A 27,041-nucleotide genomic window follows, 5' to 3' on the forward strand; every position below is an offset into this window, starting at 1 on the left:
AGCCTGGTTTTGTCCCTATTTCCTGCTACTGTGGGTTTGCCTGCAATCAGTCTCTATAGCTGTGTACCTGCATCTAACCAGTCTGATTCCCATAGTAGCCTTTACTGCTGCACACATGATCAAGGGCTTTAGCCACAGGAGTTCATACCAACAGCCAGGATCTCCACAGTGCCAGTGCACCTACAGTTCTAGTTCTTCTTGCTGGCCCTGCCCTCCCCACTATATGTATGTCTGCAACCATCCCCTGCCACTACACAGACACCTGAAGCTGGCCCCCACAACTATGTGTGTGCATGCCACCAGCGCTAGCAACAACCACTGCCTGCCCTGGTGTCTAGCTGCTGGACCTGGAAGCACCACTGAAGATGTCCCATAGCACTTGATTTGTCGATGACCACACAACTGTCGATGTTGTGGGGCCCAGTGGCCTGACCTGAGAAGACATCACATTCACCAACCTGGGTATTCCACATGATTCTGCACTTGGTGCCCTGTACCACTAGATCAAGGGTCATATAGCATACGCTAGTGTGCCTCACCTGCAGGTGAAGATCCTATACTGAAGTAAGCCCATAAAGTCTGGAAGATCTGACTGCTTCCTCCCATGCACAGGCACCTATGCAAGGCTCCAGGGATCACAGACACTCGGGGAAATATGATGCTACCAAAAGAACACAGTAAACTTACAGCAACTGACCTAAAAAAAAATGGTGATACATGGATCGCCTGACAAAAATTTTAAAATAATTGTTCTAAAGATACTCAGAATATGAGAACACAGAAAGACAATTTAATGAACCAGCAACACAATATCAGAACAAAATGAGTTCAACAAAGGTATAGAAAACATAAAAAAGAACCAGAAGTTTTGGAGCTAAAGAATATAATGGTTGAACTGAAGAATTCAATAAAGATCTTTGGCAGAAGAAGAGACCAAGCAGAAGAAAATATCAGTAAGCTCAAAGACAGATTATTTAAAATTACCTAAACAGAGGAACAAAAAGAAGAAAACAATAAAAAGGAATTAAGAAGACCTATGGGATTCATGGGACACCATAAAAAGAAATGATGTATATGTTATTAGAGTCCTGGAGAGAGAAGAGAGTGAGAAAGAAGCAGAAAGTTTCTTTAAAGGAATAATGGATTTTGAACTTTTAAACCTGGGGAGAGATTTGGACATCCAGATTCATTTAGTAATAGGCCACCTCATTATTTCAGTCCAAAACGATCTTCTCTAAGACATATAACAATAATAAAACTGTCTAAAATGAAAAACAGAATTTCAAAAGCAGCAACAAAGAAAATTTTTTCCCTTTTTAAAAGAGAACTGCCATAAAGCTATCAGTAAGTTTCTCAGCAGAAATCCTACAAGCTAGGAGACAGCAGGATGATAAATTTAAGTTTCTGAAAGAAAAAACAAAAAAATCCTACCACTCAAGAATACTTTACCCAGCAAAACTGTCCTGCAGAACTGAAGGTGTCATAAAAACTTTTACAAACAGACAAAAGGAAAAGGAATTCACCATAAGACATGCCTTAGAAGAAATGCTAGTTCTTCAAGCTGAGTGAAAAAATGCTAATTAGTAACAGGAAAACATGAAAATATGCAACACACCTTACTGGAAAGGTAAGTATATAGTTAATTACAATACTCTAATACAGTAATAGTGATGTGTCAATCACTTAACTCTAGTATAGAGGTTAAAGGAAGAAAAGTATTAAAAATAGTTATAGCTGCGATAATTGTCAATGGGTATATCATATAAAGAGAGATAAATTCTGACATCAAAAGCATAAAATTTTGGGGCAGATAAAAAGGTAGAGTTTTTATTCAAGTATGGTTAAATTGTTATCAGTTTAAAAGACCATTGTATCTCTGATATTTCAAGTAAACCTCAGAATAACTACAAAACAAAAGCCTAATACAGATACTCAAAAGGTAAAGAGAAGGAAATCAAAGTATCCTACAGCAAAGCATCAATTCAGGAAGGAAGGAAGAAAGGCAAGGTGGGTAGAAGGGAGGAAGGAAGGATAAAACAGAAAACAATTATCAAGATGTCAATGATAAGTCATTACCTATCAGTAATTACTTTGAATGTAAAGTTTTCCAGTCAGAAGGCAAAGAATGCCTGAATGGATGAAGACACAACTATGTACTGCCTGCAAGAGACTCCCTTCAGTTTAAAGGACACACACATTCACAGTGAAGGGAAGGAAAAAGGTATTTCATGCATACAGAGACCAAAAAAGAGCAGAGGTAGTTCTACTTACATTATACAAAATAGACTTTAATTTAAAAGCTGTTCCAAGGGATGCCTGGGTGGCTCAGTTGGTTAAGCATCCGCCTTCAGCTCAGGTCATGATCCCAGGGTCCCGGGATCGAGCCCTGAATCTGACTGCCTAATCAGTGGGGAATCTCCTTGTCCCTCTCCTTCTGCTCATGCTTTCTCTCTCTCAAATAAATAAATCTTTTAAAAAAAAAACTGTTACAAGAAATAAGGATCAAAAGAGCCTACTATGAACAGTTGTATGCCAAAAAATTGGACAACCTAAAAGAACTGGATAAATTCCTAGAAAATACTACCTACCAAGACTCAATCAGGAAGAACTAGAAAGTCTGAAGAGATCAATAATAAGAAAATTAAATTGGTAGTCAAAAACCTCCCAACAAAGAAGAATTCAAAAGCAGATGCCTTCATGGATAAATCTTACCAAATTTTCAAAGAAAAATTAATGCCAATTCTCAAACTCATTTAAAAACTTGAAGAGGTGAGGACATTGCCAAACTCATTGTATGAGGCCAGAATTGCTCTGAGAGCCAGATAAGGACACTATAAGAAAAGAAAGTTACAGGTCAACATCCTTGATGTTTATAGATGCAAAAATTCCCAACAAAATACTTCCAAACCAAAATCAGCAGCACATTATAAGGATCATATACACCATAATCAAGTAAAATTTACCCCTGGGATGCAAGGATGATTCAACTACACAAATCAATAAATATGATAAGGCACATTTATAAAATGAAAGAAATCATTGATAATCTCAATAGAAGCAGAGAGAAGCATTTGAAAAAATGTAACATCCTCTCATAAAAACTTTCGATAGATTGAGTATAGAAAGAATATATCTCAACAGAATAAAGTTCATGTATGACAACTCACAACTATCATCATACTTAATGTGAGATGTCGTAGATACTTCCTCTAAAATCAGGAACAAAAGGGTTTTCACTCTCATCACTCCTATTCAACATAGTACTAGAAGTCTTAGAGTAATCAGGCAAAATAATGGAATAAAAGGCCTTCAAACTTGAAAGAGAAGTGAAATTGTATCTGATGGTGGTACAATCTTGTATGTAGAAAATCCTGGAGACTCCACCAAAATACTGTTGGAACAAAGGAATGAATTCTGTAAAGTTTCAGGATGCAGGATTAATATATACAAATCAGTTGGGTTTCTATACACTAATGATGAAAGTTTTGAAAAATTAAGAAAAAAATCCCACTTACAATAGTTCAAAAAAAAAAAAAAACTTAGGAATAAATTAGCCAAGGAAGTGAAAGATCTATACACTAGAAACCATAAGACATTGATGAAAGAAATTGAAGAAAATCAAAAGGCTTCCAAGTTTTTACATCAAAAGAGTTAATATTGTTAAAATGTCCATATTGCTGTCATCAATAGATTCAATATATGTGTGTGTACGTATATATTTATTTTATTTTATTTTTTAGTAAGCACTGCACCCAACATGGGGCTTGAACTCAAGACCTTTATTTATTTATTTTTTTCAAGACCTTTAGATCAAGAGTCACATGCTCTACTGACTGAGCCAGACAGGCGTCCAATTCAATATAATTTTATCAAAATTCCGATGTCATTTTTCACAGAATTAAAAAAAAATCCTAAAATGAATATAGAACCTCAAGATACCCTGAATAGCCAAAGCAATCTTGAGAAAGAACAAATCTGGAATCATCACACTTCCTGATTTCAAATGATATTACAAAGCTTCAAGAATCAAAAGAATTACAACACTGAAATAAAAAGTCACATAAACCAATTGAACAGACTTGAAGGCCCAGAAATAAACTTACACATATATGGTCAAGTAATATTTGAAAAGGAGCCAAGAATAATCAATGGGGGAAGGATATTCTCTTTAATAAATAGTGTTGAGATAACTGGATGTTCTCATGCAAAATAATGAAATTACACCCCTATCTTAAACTTTAAACCTTGCTCTGCACAGCAAAGGAAAGCATGAACAAAATGAAAGGCAGCCTAGGTTATGGGAGAGAATATTTGCAAACCATATATCTGATAATAGATTGGTATCTAAAATGTATAATTCAGTAGTAAAAAATCAATTTAAAAATGGACAGAGGTCTTGAGTAGACATTTCTCCTAAAAATATACATAGAAACATCTGAATAACAAGTACATGAACAGTATCACTAATATTGGGAAATGCAAATCAAAACTACAATGACATATCACCTCACACCTCTTAGAATGGCTATTTCCTGCCAAGGCTATGGAGAAAAGGGAACCTTGTGTTGGGAACGTAAATTGGTACAACTGCTATGGAAAACAGTATGAAAATTCCTCAAAACATAAAAAAAAAAAAAAATAGAACTAATGTATCATCCATCATTCTCACTTCTAGTATTTTTTTTTAAATTTTATTTATTTATTCATGAGAGACAGAGAGAGAGAGAGAGGCAGAGACACAGGCAGAGGGAGAAGCAGGCTTCATGCAGGGAGCCTGACGTGGAACTCGATCTCGGGCCGGGCCAAAGGTGGTGCTAAACCGCTGAGCCACCCAGGCTACCCATCACTTCTAGTATTCAAAGGAAATGAAATCACTATTTTGAAGAGATAGCTAGCTACACTTCCAAGTTCATTGCACCATTATTTACAATAGCAAGACATAGAAACAACCTAAATGTCCATCAATGAATGAATGGATAAATACACACACACACTTTGTATACACATATAATGCCATTGCATATAAAACAATATATATCAATAATATAAAATACTATATATAAAATATATTCAGTATAAATTTTATATATAAGATTTATATTTATATGTTTATAAAATATATACATTTATATAAAAATATTTTTATATTTATGTACAATATGTACAGTCAAAATGGAATAAGTTCTTACTGAGAGTTAGATATTTGGTTTTAGTCCTGGCTAACATTAATTATCTGTATGATAGTTGACAAATTTTTCAACTTTTCTGTTTGGTAAGCAGCATTATCCTGGGGTTTAAGGAAAGGGGTGGAGGAGTTAGATTTTGAGGCTAGTCTGTCCCTGCCAGGTTTCCTCTAGTCTTCACCGTGGCAGAACTTTTGCTTTGCCCTAATTTAACCCTGTTAACACCTATACTAAACAATAATTGAGGTCACTGTAATTCTGCAAGGGACACGGCAATGACGGCAATGACAGAGTGAGGCAGGAACACAAGGAAAACTATGTTGCTCTCACTTTCTTCTCCTAGCCTCCCCTTGTGTCTCTGTGCCTCGGGCAGCAGCTGTCTACATATAAGTCACAACCCCCTACCAAACCAGTTCAAGACAACCCTTTGCTACCAAGAATTTCTCACTTTTTAAAGAATTTGTCAGGGGATCCCTGGGTGGCTCAGCAGTTTAGCGCCTGCCTTCAGCCCGGGGTGTGATCCTGGAGTCCTGGGATCGAGTCCCAAATCGGTCTTCCTGCATGGAGCCTGCTTCTCCCTCTGCCTGTGTTCCTGCACCCCCCGCCCCCCCGCCTCTAATGAATAAATAAATAAAATCTTAAAAAAAAAAAAGAATTTGTCAGATTTGATGCTTCTCTGTAGCTTATTTTTTAAATAAATTTATTTTGGAATAAGGAAACTATAGCCTTTGTTAATATGTCATTTTGATTGGAAACTATGTGATCCATGGAATTAGTTGTAAAATATAAATCTGGGTTAGATTATATTAAAAATGCTCCATAGTCCTACCCATTCGATTATTTATTGTTTGAGGATGAATATTTTTGAGGAAATAAAGAGTGACACACATGGAAAGACACAGTAGTTTAATAAAAGAATCTGGTATTTTCAAATTTCAGACAGATGGTCTTTGCAAATTTCAGGCAGACCTAATTTTGGTCATACCACTAATGAACTGAATGGCCTCAGGCAAGTTATTTAACCTTCCAAAACTTTAGTTTCTTTGATTCTGAAGTAAATTTTGTGTCTTACCACAGGGTTGTAGGAGAATTAGATAAGATAATGAATGCAAAATGTACAATAACTCCAGTAACCAATTGATAGCTATTATGAATAGCCATTATTCATAACAGTTTTAACTCATGATTTTTTTTTTAATTGGTGTTCAATTTACTAACATACAGAATAACACCCAGTGCCCGTCACCCATTCACTCCCACCCCCCGCCCTCCTCCCCTTCCACCACCCCTAGTTCGTTTCCCAGAGTTAGCAGTCTTTACGTTCTGTCTCCCTTTCTGATATTTCCCACATATTTCTTCCCCCTTCCCTTATATTCCCTTTCACTATTATTTATATTCCCCAAATGAATGAGAACATATAATGTTTGTCCTTCTCCGACTGACTTACTTCACTCAGCATAATACCCTCCAGTTCCATCCACGTTGAAGCAAATGGTGGGTATTTGTCATTTCTAATAGCTGAGTAATATTCCATTGTATACATAAACCACATCTTCCTTATCCATTCATCTTTCGTTGGACACCGAGGCTCCTTCCACAGTTTGGCTATCGTGGCCATTGCTGCTATAAACATCGGGGTGCAGGTGTCCCGGCGTTTCATTGCATCTGTATCTTTGGGGTAAATCCCCAGCAGTGCAATTGCTGGGTCGTAGGGCAGGTCTATTTTTAACTGTTTGAGGAACCTCCACACAGTTTTCCAGAGTGGCTGCACCAGTTCACATTCCCACCAACAGTGTATGAGGGTTCCCTTTTCTCCACATCCTCTCCAACATTTGTTGTTTCCTGCCTTGTTAATTTTCCCCATTCTCACTGGTGTGAGGTGGTATCTCATCGTGGTTTTGATTTGTATTTCCCTGATGGCCAGTGATGCAGAGCATTTTCTCATGTGCATGTTGGCCATGTCTATGTCTTCCTCTGTGAGATTTCTGTTCATGTCTTTTGCCCATTTCATGATTGGATTGTTTGTTTCTTTGGTGTTGAGTTTAAGAAGTTCTTTATAGATCTTGGAAACTAGCCCTTTATCTGATATGTCATTTGCAAATATCTTCTCCCATTCTGTAGGTTGTCTTTGAGTTTTGTTGACTGTATCCTTTGCTGTGCAAAAGCTTCTTATCTTGATGAAGTCCCAATAGTTCATTTTTGCTTTTGTTTCTTTTGCCTTCGTGGATGTATCTTGCAAGAAGTTACTATGGCCGAGTTCAAAAAGGGTGTTGCCTGTGTTCTTCTCTAGGATTTTGATGGAATCTTGTCTCACATTTAGATCTTTCATCCATTTTGAGTTTATCTTTGTGTATGGTGCAAGAGAGTGGTCTAGTTTCATTCTTCTGCATGTGGATGTCCAATTTTCCCAGCACCATTTATTGAAGAGACTGTCTTTCTTCCAATGGATAGTCTTTCCTCCTTTATCGAATATTAGTTGCCCATAAAGTTCAGGGTCCACTTCTGGATTCTCTATTCTGTTCCACTGATCTATGTGTCTGTTTTTGTGCCAGTACCACACTGTCTTGATGACCACAGCTTTGTAGTACAACCTGAAATCTGGCATTGTGATGCCCCCAGATATGGTTTTCTTTTTTAAAATTCCCCTGGCTATTCGGGGTCTTTTCTGATTCCACACAAATCTTAAAATAATTTGTTCTAACTCTCTGAAGAAAGTCCATGGTATTTTGATAGGGATTGCATTAAACATGTATATTGCCCTGGGTAACATTGACATTTTCACAATATTAATTCTGCCAATCCATGAGCATGGAATATTTTTCCATCTCTTTGTGTCTTCCTCAATTTCTTTCAGAAGTGTTCTATAGTTTTGAGGGTATAGATCCTTTACATCTTTGGTGAGGTTTATTCCTAGGTATCTTATGCTTTTGGGTGCAATTGTAAATGGGATTGACTCCTTAATTTCTCTTTCTTCAGTCTCATTGTTAGTGTATAGAAATGCCACTGACTTCTGGGCATTGATTTTGTATCCTGCCACGCTACCGAATTGCTGTATGAGTTCTAGCAATCTTGGGGTGGAGACTTTTGGGTTTTCTATGTAGAGTATCATGTCATCGGCGAAGAGGGAGAGTTTGACTTCTTCTTTGCCAATTTGGATGCCTTTAATGTCTTTTTGTTGTCTGATTGCTGAGGCTAGGACTTCCAGTACTATGTTGAATAGCAGTGGTGAGAGTGGACATCCCTGTCTTGTTCCTGATCTTAGGGGAAAGGCTCCCAGTGCTTCCCCATTGAGAATGATATTTGCTGTGGGCTTTTCATAGATGGCTTTTAAGATGTCGAGGAATGTTCCCTCTATCCCTACACTCTGAAGAGTTTTGATCAGGAATGGATGCTGTATTTTGTCAAATGCTTTCTCTGCATCCAATGAGAGGATCATATGGTTCTTGGTTTTTCTCTTGCTGATATGATGAATCACATTGATTGTTTTACGGGTGTTGAACCAGCCTTGTGTCCCAGGGATAAATCCTACTTGGTCATGGTGAATAATTTTCTTAATGTACTGTTGGATCCTATTGGCCAGTATCTTGTTGAGAATTTTTGCATCCATGTTCATCAGGGATATTGGTCTGTAATTCTCCTTTTTGGCGGGGTCTTTGTCTGGCTTTGGAATTAAGGTGATGCTGGCTTCATAGAACGAATTTGGAAGTACTCCATCTCTTTCTATCTTTCCAAACAGCTTTAGGAGAATAGGTATGATTTCTTCTTTAAACGTTTGATAAAATTCTCCTGGGAAGCCATCTGGCCCTGGACTCTTGTGTCTTGGGAGGTTTTTGATGACTGCTTCAATTTCTTCCCTGGTTATTGGCCTGTTCAGGTTTTCTATTTCTTCCTGTTCCAGTTTTGGTAGTTTGTGGCTTTCCAGGAATGCGTCCATTTCTTCTAGATTGCCTAATTTATTGGCGTATAGCTGTTCATAATATGTTTTTAAAATCGTTTGTATTTCCTTGGTGTTGGTAGTGATCTCTCCTTTCTGATTCATGATTTTATTAATTTGAGTCTTCTCTCTCTTCTTTTTAATAAGGCTGGCTAATGGTTTATCTATCTTATTAATTCTTTCAAAGAACCAACTCCTGGTTCTGTTGATCTGTTCCACAGTTCTTCTGGTCTCGATTTCGTTGAGTTCTGCTCGAATCTTTATTAACTCCCTTCTTCTCTTGGGTGTAGGATCTATTTGCTGTTTTTTCTCTAGCTCCTTTATGTGTAAGGTTAGCTTTTGTATTTGAGTTCTTTCCAGTTTTTGAATGGATGCTTGTATTGCGATGTATTTCCCCCTTAGGACTGCTTTTGCTGCATCCCAAAGATTTTGAACGGTTGTATCTTCATTCTCATTAGTTTCCATGAATCTTTTTAATTCTTCCTTAATTTCCTGGTTGACCCTTTTATCTTTTAGCAGGATGGTCCTTAACCTCCATGTGTTTGAGGTCCTTCCAAACTTCTTGTTGTGATTTAGTTCTAATTTCAAGGCATTATGGTCCGAGAATATGCAGGGGACAATCCCAATCTTTTGGTATCGGTTCAGACCCGATTTGTGACCCAATATGTGGTCTATTCTGGAGAAAGTTCCATGTGCGCTTGAGAAGAATGTGTATTCAGTTGAGTTTGGATGTAAAGTTCTGTAGATATCTGTGAAATCCATCTGGTCCAGTGTATCATTTAAAGCTCTCGTTTCTTTGGAGATGTTTTGCTTAGAAGACCTATCGAGTATAGAAAGAGCTAGATTGAAGTCACCAAGTATAAGTGTATTATTATCTAAGTATTTCTTCACTTTGGTTAATAATTGATTTATATATTTGGCAGCTCCCACATTCGGAGCATATATATTGAGGATTGTTAAGTCCTCTTGTTGAATAGATCCTTTAAGTATGATATAGTGTCCCTCTTCATCTCTCACTACAGTCTTTGGGGTAAATTTTAGTTTATCTGATATAAGGATGGCTACCCCTGCTTTCTTTTGAGGACCATTCGAATGGTAAATGGTTCTCCAACCTTTTATTTTCAGGCTGCAGGTGTCCTTCTGTCTAAAATGAGTCTCTTGTAGACAGCAAATAGATGGGTCCTGCTTTTTTATCCAGTCTGAAACCCTGCGCCTTTTGATGGGGTCATTAAGCCCGTTCACATTCAGAGTTACTATTGAGAGATATGAGTTTAGTGTCATCATGATATCTATTCAGTCTTTGTTTTTGTGGACTGTTCCACTGAACTTCCTCTTAAAGGGGAATTTTAAGAGGCCCCCTTAAAATTTCTTGCAGAGCTGGTTTGGAGGTCACATATTCTTTTAGTTGCTGCCTGTCTTGGAAGCTCTTTATCTCTCCTTCCATTTTGAATGAGAGCCTTGCTGGATAAAGTATTCTTGGTTGCATGTTCTTCTCATTTAGGACCCTGAATATATCCTGCCAGCCCTTTCTGGCCTGCCAGGTCTCTGTGGAGAGGTCTGCTGTTACCCTAATACTCCTCCCCATAAAAGTCAGGGATTTCTTGTCTCTTGCTGCTTTAAGGATCTTCTCTTTATCTTTGGAATTTGTAAGCTTCACAATTAAATGTCGAGGTGTTGAACGGTTTTTATTGATTTTAGGGGGGGATCTCTCTATTTCCTGGATCTGAATGCCTGTTTCCCTTCCCAGATTAGGAAAGTTTTCAGCTAGAATTTGTTCAAATACATATTCTGGCCCTCTGGCCCTTTCGGCGCCCTCGGGAACCCCAATTAAACGTAGGTTTTTCTTCCTCAGGCTGTCGTTTATTTCCCTTAATCTATCTTCATGGTCTTTTAATTGTTTGTCTCTTTTTTCCTCAGTTTCCCTCTTTGCTATCAACTTGTCTTCTAGGTCACTCACTCGTTCTTCCACCTCGTTAACCCTCGTCGTTAGGACTTCTAGTTTGGATTGCATCTCATTCAATTGATTTTTAATTTCTGCCTGATTAGCTCTAAATTCTGCAGTCATGAAGTCTCTTGAGTCCTTTATACTTTTTTCTAGAGCCACCAGTAGCTGTATAATAGTGCTTCTGAATTGGCTTTCTGACATTGAATTGTAATCCAGATTTTGTAACTCTGTGGGAGAGAGGACTGTTTCTGAATCTTTCTTTTGAGGTGAGGTTTTCCTTCTAGTCATTTTGCTCAGTGCAGAGTGGCCAAAAGCAAGTTGTATTGGGAAAAAGAGAAAAAGAGAGGAGAGAAAGAAGGAAAGAAAAGAGAAAGAGAAAAAAAAGGGAAGAGAAAAAAAAACGAAAGAAAAAAAAAGAAAAAGAAAGAAAAAGAAAGGAGGAAAAAAAAAGGGGGGGTGGGGGAAGGAAACAAATCAAAAAGCAAAACAAAACAAAACAAACAAAAAAAAAACAACAAAAACAAAAAAAAAACCAAAAAAAAAAAAAAAAAAAAAGAACCACAGGGGAGTATCTTCTGATTCTGTGTTCTTTAAGTCCCTTGGCTTCTCCTGGAAGTTGTCCGTCTAGCTGGTGTTCTGGGGGAGGGGCCTGTTGTGCTGATTTTCAGGTGTTAGCAGTTGGGGGAGCTGCTCTGCCCCTCTGCCTGGTGCAGGGCTCAGTGGGGGTTGTTTACCCCGTGAGGCCGCAGGAGGAACAGCCCCAGTGGCGGGGCAGCTCTGGAATCCTGGATTCAGCTCCGGCAGGAACTCCGTCTGCAGGGCCTGGAGGCTCCGGGGCGGGGCCGCTGATCTGCTCAGCTGGGGCAGGAGCGTCCTCGCTGTCCTGGGCCCTCCCGGCCTCTGCCTGTCCCGGGGGAGGCCGGGTCCTGGGCTGTGTCCCGGCGCCCTGTGCTCCGGACCCTGCGCTGGTGGATTCGCGCTCCCGGGCCGCGCAGCCCCCTCCGCGGAGCCGCCGCCCGAGCCCCTCCGAGCTGCTCCTGGAACCGCGCAGCCCCCTCCGCACGGAGCCTCTTCCTCTGCCCGAGCCCCTCCGAGCTGCTCCCGGGGCCGCGCAGCCCCCTCCGCGGAGCCGCCACCCGAGCCCCTCCAGCTGCTCCGGGTCCCGCCGGGTCCCGCCGTGCGCGCTGCAGCCCTTAGGGAGCTCGGCGCACTCTCCTGGGCGCGCAGTTGCTGTTACTGTCCCGGGGAGCCCGAGGGCATCCCCGCCCTCCTGGGTCCTGCTCCAACTCCCCACGAGCCCCTTTCCCCCAGGAAGGTCGGTGCAGCTCCTGCTCCTCCGGGACGGGGCTCTCCTGTCCTGGGGACACTCGCCCCGGCCTCAGCCCGGCTCCTCGCGGGGCCCCTCCCCCTTGGAGGCCTTTTGTTCCTTTATTTCTTTTTCCCCGTCTTCCTACCTTGATAGAAGCGCGAACTCTCCTCACTGTTGCATTCCAGCTGGTCTCTCTTTAAATCTCAGGCCGAATTCATAGATTTTCAGGATAATTTGAAGGTTTTCTAGGTAGTTTGGTGGAGACAGGTGATTTGGAAACCCTGCTCTTCCGCCATCTTGCTCCTCCCCAACTCATGATTTTATATCAGGCTTTGGTTCAGAGATTAATGTTATATGCCTTCCCTACCCCAACTTTTTGCTCATTCAGCTAAGAACCTTAATTCTAGATAAACCCATAATGTAGCCCTGATATCATCCAGGTTAGCTTCCTGATAGGTCTATTCTTTCAAATAATACACACATACATTTAGATATCAGAATAAATTAGGATATGTTCGTTTACTGTCACTTGAGTTTTACAATTTGAATTCACGCTTCTCTGTTTATGATATACCAATTATTTTCAGGGAGTTCAAGAAAGAAATTTAAACCAGGAGGTGTTGACTTTCAAAGTATGGAAATTCAGTTTATACAAAAAGCTTAGTGACACATGCACACTCAAATTCACAAAATGAATGAAAAAATCCTTGAAAGTGTAATAACTGGTAGCAGAGATATTTTCAAATGAATGTTAGATTGTTCTGGAAGGTGTTAGCAGCTGTTCAAATGTATCTCAATAGCTGTGAAGAATAGATAATTATTAATAAAATTTGCCAAAGGGAGATATCTATTAAAAGTACAATAGCTTCCACTGTAGTAGTGAAAGGATAGTTTTTACAATCAACTAAAAAATATTGTCATTTGGCACTTGAAAACTCAGTCAAAAAGTAGTCTTGGAACAAAATAAAATATCTTACCTGGATACTTTCCAAATATGCATAAATTCTAGAAGTTGTTTCAGATAAAACTGACTGTGGTCATCTTCATGCTGTAGACAGCAGAATATATTAATATTTATAGTATAGAGTGAATAGGAATGAGTACCAGATAAAAATAGGTCTGTAACTTCCTGCTGTCATTTTATTCACCTCTTTTGATAACCCTCATTCATCATTTTAATACTTTGTTTTAAAGACTTTACAAGACTCGTCTTAACTCTGTAAGCATTCTTTTCAAAAATGAATCAGAAAACTGAGCTTTGGTCAACGATAAACCTCAAGGACAACTGGAAAACATTCTGGCATCATCAAGGTCAAACATTAAGTTCTCCTCACAGGAAGGCAGTTTTGCAGACACTAGTTCTCTCACATACATGCACATTTTCTTTGCATTTAGATTATGGATGCAAAGGGAGTGAGAGACTTGACAGTTTTCCAGATCAGCCAGCAGACTCCGGATGAACTCCATTTTTCAACTTTACCACGTCTTGCCTCCCAAATACTAGTGTAAGAGAACTTTCCATTTCATGAACATTAGACTGTGCTAATGAGGGACAACTACTGACAACAATTTATTAGGCATAAATTCCAGGAGTTAGCAGGAGGTATGTGTTTTCTCCCAAGATGAGCAGACACTACTCATAAAATAACAGTCCTGTGGTCCATATGCACACACACACACACACACACACACACACACACACACACCATATCTCCTTGATTAGCTCTTCTCCAACAGGCATTTATGAAAATCCTATGCAAGTCTGCAAGGGAGAATGCAATGTACTCCTTCATAATTGCACTATTTCACTACATATAGCTGTTAAGTTGGAGAGCTGAGTCCCTAAATGCCTAGAGTGCTTGCAATCTTGTATGTTAATATACAATCTATTTTTAAAATTGTCTGTGAGAGCTCCTGACAAAACATCAGAAGGAAAACCTTTATATGGCCTCAGATCAAAGGTACATTCATGTTTTTATTCGGTGGTTTTGTGAGAAAGAGTAGGGGGTAGAGAATAAGGTCATCACTATAATACAGTACTTTGCATGCTACAAAAAAGAAAGACTTTCAGAAGAAGAAAAGAAACTTCATTCTTCAGTTAAAACCAAAGCGAGCATATAAATAATTACTTATTTGCATCATTCTGTGTGTAGCATAATCGTATTCATTTTAAAACTGCTTTACTTGGCTGCCAGAGATGGTTTTGGGGGAGAAATTGGCCTTTGTCATATTGTCACTTACAAGAAAAGTATTTTTATTTACAAGAGCTCAAAAGTCTGGAGAACAGGTTTGAGTACTTGTCCATGGAATTTATTGTACACTTTCCTCCAAAGCTGAAGGCCACCCCTTCATCTTTAGGAAAAAGTAAAGGTGTCTTTTTTTGCCTTTTCCATACAAAAATCTGCTATATGTGTTCTGTGAATGTTTCTTTGAGCTAGAATGAAATCTTGATTTTATGATTAATATCAACAATGTTGGCAATACTTATCAAATTTGAGAGAGATAAAGAAAGAACAATTAAAAAAAAGACTTATGCACAATCTAATCAAGATGGGGATTGTAAAATTTTGAAATCTAGAAAGATTTCTATGGACTGTCAACATATTTTTTGAACATCTCATGGAACAAAAATTACCATATTTCAGTATAACACAAACAAGTTTAAAATAGGAAAGGCATCTGAGACAAATTGAGCTTTGCAATATGCCTTATACAATTAGAGACCTCTAAAGTATCTACTGTAAGGCAATGATGTCAATAAATTTGTCAAGGAATGTTCTTGGTATTATATAGAAAGAATATTATAAGCCATTTTATGTTGTTTTACTAGAAAGAAAATAGAATTGTTTATAAATATTTTTATACAGCTAAAATTATGAAAACCATAGAAAATTTTGATACTACTTTAAACAGTATAATCAAGAAAGGAGATCATTCAGTATCTCCTTACCATATAGAATTCTTAATGGTAAAAGGCTAAAATACAATCTAGTCTAACACTCCAATTTTATGACATCAATAATTGATACTTATGTAGTCTAATTAGGCACAGGCACTAATTTACACTATTCATTTATATTTCTCAATTAAGTTCTAATAATAATCATATTAGGTAAGTATTATTATTCACATTTTTCTTAACCAGGAAACCAAGGTGAATATAAGCATTTATCCAAGAGCATATATTTGAATTTGGCAATATGAATCCAGAATCTGTTTTAAACAAGTTGCCACATCTTTAAATTTGATGCTCTATTTTTTATGGTGAAAGCTAGGTCTATATGCTTTGGGATTTATATGTAAAAATAATCACCACCACTAGTCCCTCATATTCACCTGTAACAGGTGTTCCTATTTTAAGCTTTAAAAGCATAGTTATCTTTTCTTTCAAAGCACATATCTCTATCAGATTTTTTTGAAAAAAATTGTTTTATTTTACTTTACAGACAGAATGTATGCACAGGGAGAAAATCTTCAAGCGGACTCCCCAGTGAGAGCAAAGCCCTTTGTGGGGCTTGATCCAGTGACCCATGAGATCATGACCTGAGCCGAAACTAAAAGTTGGGTACTCAGCCAACTGAGCCACCCAGGTGCCTCTATTTCTTTTTTTTTTCTTTTTTTTTTCTATTTCTATCAGACTTTTAAATGTATATTTTTATTGTATGTCTTCTTTACTAGAATGAGAACTCTGCATTCTAGAATAAATACTGAGATGTCTTATTTGTTTCTGTATCTCCAGTATTTAGAAGAGTTCCTGGTATATAGTAGGTGCTCAATTATCATTAGTTCAGTGAATAAATATCAGTATCTGCTATGTTTTCTAAGACATAATTCTGAATTTTAAGTAGGTTCACTAACCTGCTCCTTCACATAGAGATCTTCAAAGGTAAGTAAAAAGTATTCAACAAATATTTGTTGAATTAATTATTTTTAGATTATATGTGTAATGTACTTTTAGCATGGTATCTGAAAGTAAATCCTTATAGATCTTAGTAAAATTGATATCCTCTCTTTTGAAATATGATGCTAAGAAAAATTCTTCAGAGCCAGGATTTGGGGAGATGGCGACTTGGGATGCCTTTCTAATGTCTATGTGGAAGCCATCACTGCCCTTTAATTGAGAGTCAGAGTGGTTGAATCTCCTGGACACTAAGCCCCTTGAAGGCTGGGATCTTGTTGGTTTTGTTCAGTACTTTACTCATTAGTATTGGACCTAGTCCACAGCAGTTATATAGTTGAGTGAATGGAGAATATATAAACATCTGTGTCATCTAGCATATTATCTATTTTCAAATAACAGTGTTAGTGCTACGACAAGTGGACAAGAAAAAGCATTTATACTCTTTACCTGTAAATTGTTGAATTAGCCAAGAGATGGTGATATTCACTGTAGGAAGTAAATATTGTGAGTCAAAGTATAAAAAAGCAGCCATATAACTTAATTCCTGCTATTATCCAAATGACACATTGAAAAGCAGGCATTTCTAGAGAAAATTATATACTTTACACCCAGAAGTGACTATATGCCTGTCCCAACAACATGTGACAACATCCCAAAGAAACTAAATTGGCTGGCATTATCATATAGTGAGCTCTGTCACCAGACAAGCTTTGCTCAAATTTTATCTCCCTATTTACTAGCTGTGAGACTTTGGGCTATTCAGTTACTCTTTTGGATTTTTAATACTTTTATTTTAAATAGGAAAATAATAGTAATATTCATTTTTTTGCTCACGCTGTTGTGAGTTAATACATATAAAGCACTGATAACAGATTCTTCTGGCATCTAATATATATTTAATATAGTTAATTATCATGGAACACCTATCATGTCCCAGACTTTGGAGTAAGTGGAATAGCTGTGGAAAACAAAACAAGGGGGGTCTGTGTGCTTCAGTTGGTTAAGTGTCCGACTCTTGATTTTTGTTTTTTTTTTTGTTTTTTTTGTTTTCGACTCTTGATTTTTGGCTCAGGTCATGGTCTCAGGGTATTGAGATCAAGTCCTGGTCAGTCTTCATGCTGAGGGTGGAGCCTGTTTAAGATTCTCTGTCTCCCTCTCGGCCCTCCCCCACTCTCTCTAAAAAGACAAAAACAAAAACCCACAAAGAATATATGTATTATATATAATGCATATATATCTAGATTTTTTACCAATTGTGCTGAAAGTCACATTTAAACCTTTTGAGTATAGCCCATGAATCCTGTGTGCACTTGCCATATAAACTGATAGCATAAGTTTTGGGCTGTGGAGACTGACTGGGCTCAAACCCAAGCTCTTCTGCTTACCAGTCCCATGAATATGATCTGAGGAAAGTCATGGAGCTGCCTGTGATTCAGTTTCCTTATTTTTAATAGTATTTGCCACATAGAATTATTGTGAAAATTAAATATAATAGAAATGTTAAAGTGTCGGTGTACATTGTATCTGAGTAGTGGTATTAAATGGATGTAAGTATAAGCCTTCATTTACATGAATGTGAAATGTTAGTGATTTGTGAATTACTACCAATGAGATGAGTTATTTTTTAGCAACATGAAAGTTCTCAAGGAGAGGAAAAATTAATCATACATTTTCTCTTCGTCCCCCCATGTTGAAATGAAACGTGATGACTTCAGCTTTTTCAAAACATTGAGGACAATTTGAAGACTCCTAGGTTTATTAATATTGAGAGTATTAGTTGTACTTTATAATGTTTCTCTGTGGAGATTTCAGATGCATAGCCCTAAAGCTGTCAACACTGGCTGAGTTGAGTACCAGTTCCAAAAGATTTTTCTAAACAACTCTCTTTTGGCCTCATTATGTTATATTCCACATAGATATATTGCAACCTAATGCACCACCTGACACTTTTTATGATGAAACACCTCAGACTAGGAAAAAAAAAAGTCAAGCACTGAAAATCTGTTATCTGATGTAAATGACAGGGTGATGGGATTTTTGCTTAAAGCAGGTAATTGGAAGATTCTACAGATAAAGCTGCCAAAATATCAAAGTTCATTGCATACTGTGCAATTTGGGTTTGAAATAACTCAAGACATCACATAGGGAATAAAATTCATATCTAACAGCATGAAATTGTGTCATTAAAGCACAGTAATCCCTTTTGAGGTAGTTTTATTATATATATTATGAATATTAATCTGTCCTGACTTAAATTGTGTTGACACCGACATAAATAGTCTTCAAATAGAACAAGTTATATTTCTTTCTTCAGTGGTTTCCCCTTCACTATTTTTATTCTGTTCACTTCCGAGTGGCTTCATGGATAGTATGAATATAATAACCTTAATAAGTTTCTCATAAATGATTTTTCCAAGAGACCAATTGATTTGGATTATACTAAGGTTTCAGTAATGTGTTCATGTAATTGCTTCAGTCCAAATTGTTAACAGGCATTTAGATAAATATTTCATTATGTTTCAGTAAATATACTCAAATGAACATGTATTCATTAAGCTGTGTAATTCCAAATTGGCAACAATCCCTAAAGATAGGAATATTGCCCTTAAAATGCAATGTTGCCCTTGCAAATTGAAACCAATACTAAGAAAATCTTACCTTTCGGGATAATTTTCCTGGCACTTCCCCATTTTTCTGAAGATTAAGTTGGATAACAGATTTATCTTTCTGAAATATTTTGTGGCACCCCAAAGAGTAATCACTGAAGGAGAAAAAAAAATGAATACAGTCATTTCCTCTCATAATACCCCCACATGTATGTTTTCCTCTCTGACTTTGTTTCTTTTTTTTTTTTCCTGGAACTTAGTCTGATGAAAGTTTTATATGTAGCCTTAGTTTTATATATTTATTTAAAAATATATCATTATATTCATTTTAGGTGACAATCTAAAATATTATGATTATTAAGATATTATAATTATTTTTAAGTGCATCAAGTTAGAAAATGGTTAGATACCTTTAGAATGGACATAAATTATAGTAAAGAATATTTAAATATTCAAAGTTTGTTTTATCCAGCCATCTCAAAGCTAAGGACAACATGCTTCTGGAAGGTCTGATGCCACAAAGTATATGGGGGACCACAGTATCAAGGCAGTGGAGCAGTGAGGTGGAAGAGTCATGGGCTTTAGAGACAGATTTATTAGCTCCATGACAGGCAGGCCAATTAAACTATCTGAAACTCAATATATATTTTTAGAATTTATATTATTAATATCTACATCAAAAGGTTGATGAGAAGATTAAACAGAAAACATATCCCTACATATTTCAGAAATTTCTAATGGCATAATTTTTTTCTCCCTTCCCTTCCTTCCTTTTCTCTCTTTCCTCCTTTGTAAGAGTCATTAAAAAGGATGAATTTGTCAATGTACTTTGTTTAAGGATCTTAGTGAAATATATGAAGGATTTCAGAAGAAAAAAACCTTGTATGTTAAAACATTTGAAGTTCTTAAGGTGATATGATATATTTATTTATCTGGAAAATTCATTAAATATTTGGGAGCACTTATTCTTAACAATGGCAGAAAACTAAAGTATTGCTCTGTTCATAGGTACTAAACTTTTTGTAAATGTTCTTATTTTGACAATTGCTAATTTTTTAAAGAAAATTCAATACCTATCCACTTGTCAAAATGATGAATGTTAGTATTCTCACATGTGTTGTACATGCTATGCACATTCCTCCTATTAGATTCCTGTCCCAGTGCTTTCCACAAGCTGTATATTGCTCCTTGAGTTATTTCTACTGCTAGCCTAAACATAAGGCATGGCATATGTATTCCTTGAGCTCCTGCCTTCCTCATCACCCAAGTTCTGCTCCGGGGGCATTCTCCATATTCTATTACATGGCCTTAAGTTCCTCTCCTTTCACCCTCTCACCCCCATCTCCTCTTTCCGTGCTTAGAGTCCTTCCTTTTTCCTATTCTTATCCTAGGATCAGCTTAAGAGATATGGCCTACCTTGCTTTTAAAATTTCCTTTCCTCAGTGTGTTGAAGTCTGGACCCTGGACCCCAGTCTAGTTTCAGCCACAGATATGGTTACTGCTTTCTTGAACTGGCTTTTTTTTTTACTTTACCCACCTGTATGTATACCCCTTACTAAAGTTTCCAGATAAAATAGATGTCCAGTACATTTGAATTCAGATACTAGTGAATGATTTTTTAGTATAAGTATGTGTCCCATAATATTTGATATATAATTTAAAAATCTGGGGTTTTATGAAATTCAAATTTAACTTGGAAGCCTGTTTAAATCTGCTAAATCATTTACTAAATTTGCCAATTCTACCCCTTTCTAAAAGTAGTTCTAATTCTTCCCTTATCTTCGCTTCACTCTGTGTGTGTGTGTGTGTGTGTGTATGGCAATATCTGAGTAATTATCAGATTTTTGGTCATTATAAGATTTTTTAAGTCTCTTTTTTCCTCTATAATTCATCTCTCTTTTTTAAGTCACATTATGGGAGTGTATTGTCATGGAAAACATCTTAATTGTATTAAACTATAAAAGACAAAAAGATAAAATTCTCCTCTTTCCTTTTTTCCAGAATAATAATTTCTCAGAGTTCATGGCACTTCTTTTGTAAGCCAAAGTAAGCGACCAAGTAAATATATATTTCTGTTAAAAGTGAAATCATTTTATTTTAGTTGTATTTCTATATTCTAGCCTATAGCTAAATATCTTTTAACTCATTTTTTTGAGATTGCTTTATAATCAGAAAATTTAAACTATTTCACTCATAGCAATATCTTTTGCTATGTTATTGTTGACTTCTAAAACTATAATTTTTTATTGTCTTCCTTCATTTGTTAAGATTGTTTGAGTCTTCTTTGAGTTTCTTCTTTATCTTTAGAGGCTTGGGAGACATAAATATATTTTTATCTTATAATGGTTACCTAATTTTTAAATAACATGTATGTTGAGTCTTTTCTATTGTTATCTCAATTTAATTACTGTGTATATCACACTCTCAAATAAGCCTTAGAGCCTAAATATGACTTAAGTTTATTTCTCTTTCCCATTGCCCTCCAATTGCCATTAGTGTAGAGACCATTTTTAATTTTAGTTCTAGATATTTTTATCACTTAACTGATGAAATCAAGAAAAGTGTAAATAAAACAAAGAGATGGGAATTATAAAAAAGACAGACATCTTAGAATATTCTATTTTTAACTAAAAAATATTTAGACCCTCAATCGCCTGTTTTGATAGAGTAAAAGAAGCCTTTGATATAGGATGCAAGGTCTGTTGATCACAATTTTATGCCTTCTTTCTGGCATAAACCAAACCTGTGGTAATTATCTCTAACTTCTAGTTACACCTTCTTTTTAGAGAGCATATACTTACACTTGAAACACAACCTGATTAAAGAATTGATTTAGATTTTTATAATTATTGCTCTAATCTTGTTTCTTCCACATTTAAACAGTAATAATTTTAATAATTGTTATGTATCAATTATCTATAAAGAATTAAACTTAATTTTTTCATAGCAACACTTTCTTTTTTGTTCTTTATACTTATGTCCTTATATAACATCTATCTGGAATGCATTTGTTGAGTAAAAAAGTGATGTATAGCTCCAAGTTTAGACATTTTTACAACATAATGGCAATTTTCCTGGACATCTTAAATGGGGACATCTTTTCATCTCTGACTTATTATATTTGTCATATGACTAGTTTTCATAACTATCTGATCTGTTTCTAGACTCTAAATATTATCATTAATTTATACATCTATTCCTGTGCCAGTACCAAATTGCTTCAAGGATTTAATTTTCTAGCATTTTTTGAAGTGTGGAAATGAAAGTCACTATTTCAAAAAAATTATATCATTTTTGCACAGTTTCTCTTCCAGAACAATTTTAGAATTAGTGTGTTACTGCTATGGAGAAAATGCTAATATAGTATTGACTTATATTTAATTTATGGAATTATGTAAGAATTAGTATTTTTATAATATGGAATCTTCTTTTCGAGGATAACTATTATTACATACACTCTAATTCTCTTTTGTGCCGTTGAGTAAAGTATTAGTTTTCTTTCAGATCATCTTTCAGGTCATAATACGTATATTATGCTTTTTTTTGCAAGATATTTTATAGATTCTGTTCTATTATAAGTCAAAGTTATTTTTTCATGATATTTATTAATTGATTTTATGTGTTGACTTAGGAGGTAGAATCCTGCTGAAATACCTAGTGGTTTTTTAGTTGATTATTTTGAATTTTCTAAATAGATAATTATATTCTTCAAAATAATTACAGTTTTATTTACTGCTTTCCAATCCTTTTGTTTCCTGTTGTCTGGAACACTGTTGAATAGTAGTAATGATTGTAGACACACTTCTCATTTTCTCGTTTTTATAGGAAATGCCTCAAATGATTAACAGTTGTATATATTTGCTGTGTAATCCTGCTGTATACTTTTCTTGTTCTATTTTGTTAATGATTTAAAAAATAATAAATGTTTCAAATTTTATCACACAGGTTTGCTTTATCTATTGGGTGCATCATATTGAGAAGTTCATTTTTTTCTTGAATGTGTTAATATACTAATTACATTGATAGAGTTTCCTAATGTATAATTATCTTTACGTCTTTGTATAGATTTGTCCCCACTAGAAGGTTTAATTTGCAGTTTTTAAGGATTTTTTTGTATGTATGTCAAAATTTAGATAGGCCTAAAAATTTAACATTTTCTTACCTTTATTTGTTTTAGGCATCACACTTAGGCCAGCTTTGTAAACTGCGTATACCTTTTCTCTATTCTGTAACAGTTTATACAATTGAGAAATCTCTAGTCCTTGAGGGTTTGGTGCAATTTGCTGAAAACTAACTTTTTACTCCTCACTGCTCATTGTTTTCCTACTTTCATACTTCTCTCCTTGAGCTAAATTGAAAGCTCATCATTCCTGAGGAAATTGTCTGGTTTTTTATAAAGCTGTCAAATGAATGTCCCAAGTCCCCCCTATTTTAAGTATCTTTTGACATTTTATCTAGGAGCTCTACAGTAGTCTTGCAATTGTTTCATTCTTCCCATGCTATCACTCTTCTTATTTCACCAGGAGGTTTTTTAGTAATTTTTCCAGTCATTAGAATTTTGGTGGGCTGGTGGGTAGATTTGCATTTTTTGTATTAATCTAGTCCTGAAGATATAAAATTATTCTAATTATAGGGGTATCATTATGATCTTGCATGAAGAAAAATCTCAAAAACTGGGAATAAGTACAGTTCTGCTCCAAATCTCTCATCTTGCGAATAAAGACACTGGATTTGACGAAATAAGACCAGAGACTAGAACATAAATATTTGGAGTAAAAATAGCACACTTAAAATTTGTGTATAGATTCAGGCATTCCTGGTATAATGTGATACACATGTTTCTTTCTTTCTTTTTTTCCACGTGTTTCTTTTTATATAAGGTGTTTTGCAAATCGTGGGCTATAAAAACCCTTTTTCTTGGGAAAAGAGGTTTGGAAGACACTACTAACATCAATACAGGTCTCTAACCAGAGCACACACACACACACACACACATATACAAATCTTAATAAAAACATCAACACAATTTTAAAGCAACTTCTTGCTAAACATGTCTCCAAAGGCAAGAAAAACAAAAGCAAAAATGAACTATTGGGACTTCATCAAGATAAAAATCTTTTGCACAGCAAAGGAAACAGTTGAAAAAAACAAAAGACAACCTACAGAATGGGAGAAGATATTTGCAAATGACACATCAGATAATAGGGCTAAGCTTTTTTTTTTTTTTATGTAAGATAAGTTCTACAAAGAACTTCTGAAATTCAACACCCAGAATATAAGTAATCCAGTCAAGAAGTGAGCAGAAGGCATGGACAAACAATTCTTCTAAGAAGACATACAAATGGCCAACAGACACGTGAAAAAATGTTCAACATCGCTTGGCATCAAGAAATGAAATATAGTGAAATACAATCAGGAAAATACAAATCAAAATCACAATAAGATGCCACCTCACACCAGTCAGAATGGATAAAATCAACAACTCAGGAAATGACAGATGTTAGCAAGGATGCGGAGAAAGGGGAACCCTCTCACACTACTGGTGGGAATGTGAACTGGTACAGCCACTCTGGAAAATAGTATGAAGATTCCTCAAAAAGTTAAAAATATAGCTACCCTAGGACCTGGTAATTGCCTACTAATAGGTATTTACTCAAAGAATATAAACATAGTGATCCAAAGGGGTACCTGCTCCCCTGTGTTTGTAGTAGCAATGTCCAGAATAGGCAAACTATGGAAAGAGCACAGATGTCCATCAACAGATGAATGGACAAAGAAGAGGTGTCATACATATATACAATGGAATATTACTCAACCATCAAAAAACCCCAAATCTTACCATTTGTAATGACATGGATGGGATTAGAGGGTGTTATGCTAAGAGAAATAAGTCAGTCAGAGAAGGACAGTTATATGATTTCACTCATATGTGGAGTTTATAAAACAGAACAGGATCATAGGGGAAGGGAGGTAAAAATAAAATAAGATGAAAGCATAGAGGGAGATAAACCATAAGAGACTTTTCACTACAGGCAAAAAAACTGAGGGTTTCTGGAGGAGATGTGAGTGGGGGATGGGGTAACAGGGTGAGGGCATTAAGAGGGACACCTGATGTAATGAGCACTGGGTGTTATATGCAACTTGAATCGCTGAACTCTACCTCTGAAACTAAAAATGCACTATATGTTAATTAATTGAATTAAAAAAAGATTCACCTCATTTCAAAAAATATAAAAGAAAATTATTATTATAGTAAATAAAAGAATTAGCTTTAAAAAATGTCTCAGTTTTGGGCAGCCCGGGTGGCTCAGCAGTTTAGCACCGCCTTCAGCCCAGGGCCTGATCCTGGAGACCCCGGATCGAGTCTCACATCAGGTTCCCTGCATGGAGCCTGCTTCTCCCTCTGCCTGTGTCTCTGCCTCTCTCTCTCTCTCTCTGTGTCTCTAATGAATAAATAAATAAAATCTTTATAAAAAAAGTCTCAGTTTGGCTGGAAGAGGATGTAAGAAACCTTGATGCTTCTAAATACAGAGGCAAGAGCAAAATGCACAAAATTTGTGGAGAATTCTGCAGTAAGTATTTTTAAGCCAGAGTCTTAGGCTGAGTTGAGAAAAAAAAAAATGTATATTTGGTGAATGGTCACTGGTCACTGTTTACAATACTGTTACTTAGCAATTTCCTGTGTACTTTGCTTTTAGCCGCTGTTATTTAGTGGAACAGAACATTAATATGCCAGAATGTTTTACATGTATTAAGGTAACTACTTCTATAGATAAGCTAATTTATGTTACAGGACATGTTATATTGAGATTTTACTCAGTAACTCATTTTTTTCAGATACGTTTAAAATACTAAAAGTCCTTTTTATATATATTAGCAATAACAAAAATTATTATTGTGCTAGAATTGTCACTTAAGATTAAGTCTCTGATGTTATGGAGTCTCTGATAACCATAACAATTTCTAAGAGCTGTAAACTACTGTTCACCACTTTGCTATCGCTCTAATTGGCAAGACCACCATTTGAATCAGTTTTTTTTTTTTTTTGATGACCTAGGGCTATACTATGCAGTATAATAACCACTGGCCACATGTGGCTTTTGAACACTTAAAATGTCACTAGTCTAGGGGATCCCTGGGTGGCTCAGCGGTTTGGCGCCTGCCTTTGGCCCAGGGCGCGATCCTGGAGTCCCGGGATCGAGTCCCACGTTGGGCTCCTGGCATGGAGCCTACTTCTCCCTCTGCCTGTGTCTCTGCCCCTCTCTCTCTCTCTCTCTCTCTCTCTGTCTATCATGAATGAATGAATAAATAAATAAATAAATAAATCTTTTAAAAATGGCACTAGTCTGGATTAAAACAGACTCTCAGCATAAAATACATACTGAATTTTGAAGACTCAGCATGAGAAGTAATATAAAACATCTCAATATTTTTAAAATTTTGATTACAGGTTGAAATGAAAGAAACTATTTTAGTTAAATAAAATATTTGAGTTAAATATAAATAAATAATGCATCCTATTAAAGTGTATTTCCACCAGCTTCTTTTAATTGTTTTTAAAGTGGCTAGTAGAAAACTTAAAATAATTATGTGGCCCAATTACATTTCCATTGGATGGAGCTGAACTAAAGAGAGAAAAAGAAAACAAAGCATTAAAGAATAGAAAGAAGATTGGTATATAGAATTTAATGAGTAAATGAAGTAAAAATCAATTAGTGTTTGATGACTCCAGGTATCAAAAAAAAAAAAAAGAAGAAGTAGAAGTAGAAGTAGAAGTAGAAGTAGAAGTAGAAGAAGAAGAAGAAGAAGAAGAAGAAGAAGAAGAAGAAGAAAGCCTACCATACCAGGAGAAAGAGAAACAAAAAAAACCATCACATTAAAATGGGTAATATTGAAGACCTGGCTTTGATGACTAAGAGAAAAGTCCATGTTAGATATTACTATGCTGTTGTGAATTTTCGAATTTATCTATTTCACATTATATACAACAGATGTTTTTCTCAACTGGTAACATCTCAAGTATGTGTGCTTAGTACTTTTTTAGCAATCATGTAAAAAACTTAGAATGTTAATTGAACTGAATATTCATTATATAATGAAAAGTTTAGGGTTTTTTTCTTCATATATACTAGTAAATCAAAATTCTGCACATCCATTTATTTA

At 36.0% G+C, this 27,041-nt stretch overlaps 1 protein-coding gene across 8 annotated transcripts in view; it reads right to left on the reverse strand.

The window, feature by feature from the left end:
- The window catches only part of PIK3C2G (phosphatidylinositol-4-phosphate 3-kinase catalytic subunit type 2 gamma), a 368,003-nt gene that overhangs the window by 287,588 nt on the left and 53,374 nt on the right, over window positions 1-27,041 (reverse strand). For all 8 annotated transcript variants that reach the window (XR_012017650.1, XR_012017649.1, XM_072798827.1 and 5 more), the window contains 2 exons: window positions 18,931-19,033; window positions 13,349-13,419 (listed from right to left, as the gene is read on the reverse strand). Coding sequence is in view for 6 of the 8 variants with exons in the window: in XM_072798827.1 (XP_072654928.1) it covers window positions 13,349-13,419; window positions 18,931-19,033 (174 nt within the window). In the remaining 2 variants the exon portion in view is untranslated. The remainder of the gene's footprint in view (window positions 1-13,348; window positions 13,420-18,930; window positions 19,034-27,041) is intronic.

The sequence above is a fragment of the Canis lupus genome, chromosome 25, assembly GCF_048164855.1.
Source record: "Canis lupus baileyi chromosome 25, mCanLup2.hap1, whole genome shotgun sequence".
In the NCBI taxonomy this organism is placed as follows: domain Eukaryota; kingdom Metazoa; phylum Chordata; class Mammalia; order Carnivora; family Canidae; genus Canis; species Canis lupus.